The 4,818-nt window shown below is 40.7% G+C and overlaps 1 protein-coding gene across 1 annotated transcript; it reads right to left on the bottom strand.

The window, feature by feature from the left end:
- Nucleotides 1–343: 343 nt before the first annotated feature.
- LOC103521366 (cyclin-A2-like) lies at nucleotides 344–3,877 on the bottom strand (the record flags this gene model as incomplete). The annotated part of the gene is made up of 5 exons (XM_026832074.1): nucleotides 344–540; nucleotides 1,662–1,711; nucleotides 2,178–2,393; nucleotides 3,258–3,509; nucleotides 3,742–3,877. Coding segments are annotated over 5 exons (832 nt in total), but the record flags the coding sequence as incomplete, so codon positions are not given.
- Between the last annotated feature and the right edge of the window lie 941 nt (nucleotides 3,878–4,818).

The following is a 4,818-nucleotide window of genomic DNA, read 5'->3' as shown; positions in this document are numbered from 1 at the left end:
ATACTTACGAGGCAACAAACAGAGCCGTGGTCCCCAGCAGTTGCAGCTTGGATCTGACCACCGACATAAGGCTAAGGAACCTATCCACATAGTTAATGGCCAGGTGCAAGGTTTCGTTGTGCATCTTGTACTCTTCAGCCACCTCTATAATCCTAACATTAACCTACCTACACTACGATATACTTACGAGGCAACAAACAGAGCCGTGGTCCCCAGCAGTTGCAGCTTGGATCTGACCACCGACATAAGGCTAAGGAACCTATCCACATAGTTAATGGCCAGGTGCAAGGTTTCGTTGTGCATCTTGTACTCTTCAGCCACCTCTATAATCCTAACATTAACCTACCTACACTACGATATACTTACGAGGCAACAAACAGAGCCGTGGTCCCCAGCAGTTGCAGCTTGGATCTGACCACCGACATAAGGCTAAGGAACCTATCCACATAGTTAATGGCCAGGTGCAAGGTTTCGTTGTGCATCTTGTACTCCTCAGCCACCTCTATCAGCCAGTCTACCAGGACGGATCTCATCTCGGAGTTAATATCGTTCTGCTTCCGCATGTAGTTCGCCTTGGGTCGGATTCTCCTCTGAAAATCAACAAAACCATGTAAATTAGGGAGGGAATGAGTGAGTGTAAGAGAATGAAGAGAGAGAGAGACAGAGAGAGAGAGAGAAAGGTCGAAAGAGACTGAAATAATGAGAAAGCAGGGAGGGAGTATAGATCGAAAGAGATTTGAAGAGAGGGAGAGAGAGAGAAGGGGAATGAGTTAAGGAATTAGAGAGAAAGAGAAACAGATGACAGTAAAAAAAAGAGCAGAGGGAGAAGAGGAGGAGAGGTGAGAAAACAAGAGAGGAGAGGGGAGAAGAGAGGCAAGGAGAGTATGGTCAAGAAGAGAAGGGGAATAGGAAAGAGGGAGGAGTAGGGTGAGGGAAGAGAGGAGAAAAGAGAAGGAGAGAGAGAAAGTAGAAAGAGGGCTTGGATCTGACCACCGACATAAGGCTAAGGAACCTATCCACATAGTTAATGGCCAGGTGCAAGGTTTCGTTGTGCATCTTGTACTCCTCAGCCACCTCTATCAGCCAGTCTACCAGGACGGATCTCATCTCGGAGTTAATATCGTTCTGCTTCCGCATGTAGTTCGCCTTGGGTCGGATTCTCCTCTGAAAATCAACAAAACCATGTAAATTAGGGGGGGAGGGAATGAGTGAGTGTAAGAGAAAGAGAGACCGAAACAGAGAATGATAACTAAGGCCAAAGATGTTTGAGTGACAGATTCTATAAACATCCTGGAGTGTTATCAGTTTATTCAATCTACTCCCTGCCATGTCATCTATTCAACCTCTCCTTGTAAAGACCTATGTGAACTGTGTCAAGTTTCTAAATGAAACATATCTACTTGCCTCTGCGGGGAACACATTACAGGTGTACAATGTTATCACTTCCCAACTTCTGAATAGTGTGACAATATTCAAGTGTCAAAGAATCCATGGTATAGTTGTTATCGATGCTCAAGTTTTAATTTATGGAGGCTTTGATTTGGCACTGGTTAAAATTACCGTGGAAAATGAAAAACCAGCCATCAACATAATTAGTAAGTGGACAACTGAGAACTGGGTTCAGGATGCAAGTTTCTTTGAAGGTAACAGCTATGCCGGAGTTAATATCGTTCTGCTTCCGCATGTAGTTCGCCTTGGGTCGGATTCTCCTCTGAAAATCAACAAAACCATGTAAATTAGGGAGAGAGGGATTGAGTGAGTGTAAGAGAAAGAGAGACCGAAACAGAGAATGAGGAGGGAGAGAGGGAGGGGGGGGAGAGAGAGAGAGAGAAAGGTCGAAAGAGAGTGAAATAATGAGAAATCAGGGAGGGAGTATAGATCGAAAGAGATTTGAAGAGAGGGAGGGAGAGAGAAGGGGAATGAGTTAAGGCAATAGAGAGAAAGAGAAACAGATGACAGTAAAAAAAAGAGCAGAGGGAGAAGAGGAGGAGAGGTGAGAAAACAAGAGAGGAGAGAGAAGGAGAGGGGAGAAGAGAGGCAACGAGAGTAGATGGTCAAGAAGAGAAGGGGAATAGGAAAGAGGGAGAAGTAGGGTGAGGGAAGAAAGGAGAAAAGAGGAGAGAGAGAGAGTAGAAAGAGGAGGGAGCAAGTAAGGAAGACAGGGGAAAGAGGCATACCTCACACTTGAGCAGGTACTGGTAAATGTCATCTCGGTAGTCATCTGCATTGATTAGCATGCACACCATATCTTCCACATTTCTTGTCGGGGTTCCCTTCTCGGTTTGGGATAGGTCAACAGACATCGGGGACAGGATGGACTTTTCCAGCGACATTGGCTCCTCTTCATCCTTCCACACTTTGGCCTTGCAGAATGCCTGTGGTAGCATAGCAACCTGGGAAAGGGGGAACATGGGTGATGAAATAAAACCTTTGGGTTGGTATGGCAATGATGGAATTTCATCTCAGAGTAATAGTGTCACACTAGGACTTTTCTCTAAGGTCTTCATGGCATATGATTTAAAAAAAAAAACAAGCTCTTCAGAGAAGTTGGTTCATGTACTTGAACAACGGCAATATACGATTACATTTTCCGAAATTTCATGAAAGGAATTTGATGGTGGCATTCTACCTTTACCTTGGAAACTTGAGATTAGTACGAGAGTTAACTTTTGCGAAAATCTATACGTATTCGAGCATTAAGTACATGTGTGATGGTCAACCACGCTACGCCTCTGGGAGAAGGGGGATCGGTGATAAATTAGAAAGAAAGGAAACAGAAGTAAAAGGAATAATATAACGTCAGACATCGGGACAACCGAAAACAAGACAAAGTTGAGAACAACGGGGGAGAGGGACAGGATGGACTTTTCCAGCGACATCGGCTCCTCTTCATCCTTCCACACTTTGGCCTTGCAGAATGCCTGTGGTAGCATAGCAACCTGGAAAGGGGGAACATGGATGATGAAATAAAACCTTTGGGTTGGTATGCCAATGATGGAATTTCATCTCAGAGTAATAGTGTCACACTAGGACTTTTCTCCAAGGTCTTCATGGTATAGGATTAAAAAAAACAAGCTCTTCAGAGAAGTTGGTTTCAGAGAAGTACATATACCTACTTGAACAATGGTGCATACCAATCACCCTGAAAAGTACCACCATTTGAGATCTTTTGTGAAAATTTGGCATTAGACTTTTCCCAGTGAAATGAAATCCCTCTTTTTGCATCAACAATGCATATAAAACATCAAGATAATTACCTCGTCAAATACTTCATTCTCCTCATTCCCATACTCTTTGTCATCATGATGTTTTTCTTCTTTGTCCGTGACCTCATCAGTTGAGTCATCTTCGTGAATTTTGAATGGGAAAGCATTGGTGGGTTTTTGAACATGTCTAGGGAATATTGAGGAGGAATACTGTTGGGGCTTTTGTTGTTGGATGGGCTTCTCTATTGCTTTACTACACTGGTTGGTGTTTGGGTTTTGAACTTTTAAACCTATTTTTTGATTCTGGAAATAATAGAAGACAGTTGAAGGAAACAGTTAGTAGGTATGAATGGGTAAAAGGCAGAGCAGACTAAGTACAAAAATTGACTTTCTGAGTTCTCTACATAATTATATCATTGGAAAGAGTGTGAAAAGAATTGAGATCTTTTGTGAAAATTTGGCATTAGACTTTTCCCAGTGAAATGAAATCCCTCTTTTTGCATCAACAATGCATATAAAACATCAAGATAATTACCTCGTCAAATACTTCATTCTCCTCATTCCCATACTCTTTGTCATCATGATGTTTTTCTTCTTTGTCCGTGACCTCATCAGTTGAGTCATCTTCGTGAATTTTGAATGGGAAAGCATTGGTGGGTTTTTGAACATGTCTAGGGATTCACTTTAGTGTTGTATTGAAATGAGAGCAAAAACAAAATGGCTATCTCTATTTAAACTTTAGCTAATCCTAAACTTTGACTCCATTTATCTCAAAATGTTTTTTTTTTTTTTTTTACTTGGTCTGCTCTGCCTCTTAGCCACTCATATAAGGTGTACTTAAGTATCTAGGATGTAATAGGATGTAATGTAATACTAGGATGTAATCTAGGATGTAATACTTCAAATAAGCATGCACATAACACAGTATTCATTGATTTTTAAACCCATGTCTATAAGTACCATATAGTTGTCATTAATCTTGGCTTCTGCACAAGTGCACATACCTACCTCCTATTTGAAGCATCTAAAATTTTACAAACATGGAAGTAAAGACCTGACAGTTTTAGTTATAGCAGACTTTTTGGTCAATAGGCTCCTAAAATCATTTAGTTGTTAGTGCATTAAAAGTGGATGGAAGAGCTAAAAAAAAAAGAAAAAATGAAGTCTTGAGGGATGATCAAATTTGAGGTTATATTAGGGTTTTATGATTACTTGTTGTTGGATGGGCTTCTCTATTGCTTTACTACACTGGTTGGTGTTTGAGTTTTGAACTTTTAAACCTATTTTTTGATTCTGGAAAAGAAGACAGTCAAAGGTTAGTTAGTAGGTATGAATGGGTAAAAGGCAGAGTGGACTAAGTACAAAAATTGACTTTCTGAATTCTCTATATCATTGGAAAGAGTGTGAAACGATCTACTTTTTATATTGGTTGCAAACTTCACTTTAGTGATGTTGTATTGAAATGAGAGCAAAAACAAAATGGCTATCTCTATTTAAACTTTAGCTAATCCTAAACTTTGACTCCATTTATCTCAAAATGATTTTTTTTTTTTTTTTTTTTTTTTTTTTTGCCCCCCCTTTTGGGTTGGTTTTGGCTCCCCAAGGGACACAC

Source organism: Diaphorina citri, unplaced genomic scaffold (assembly GCF_000475195.1).
Source record: "Diaphorina citri unplaced genomic scaffold, Diaci psyllid genome assembly version 1.1 scaffold5087, whole genome shotgun sequence".
Lineage (NCBI taxonomy): Eukaryota > Metazoa > Arthropoda > Insecta > Hemiptera > Psyllidae > Diaphorina > Diaphorina citri.
Note: the sequence above shows the minus strand (reverse complement) of the source record. Positions and strands in the feature narration are given on the sequence as shown.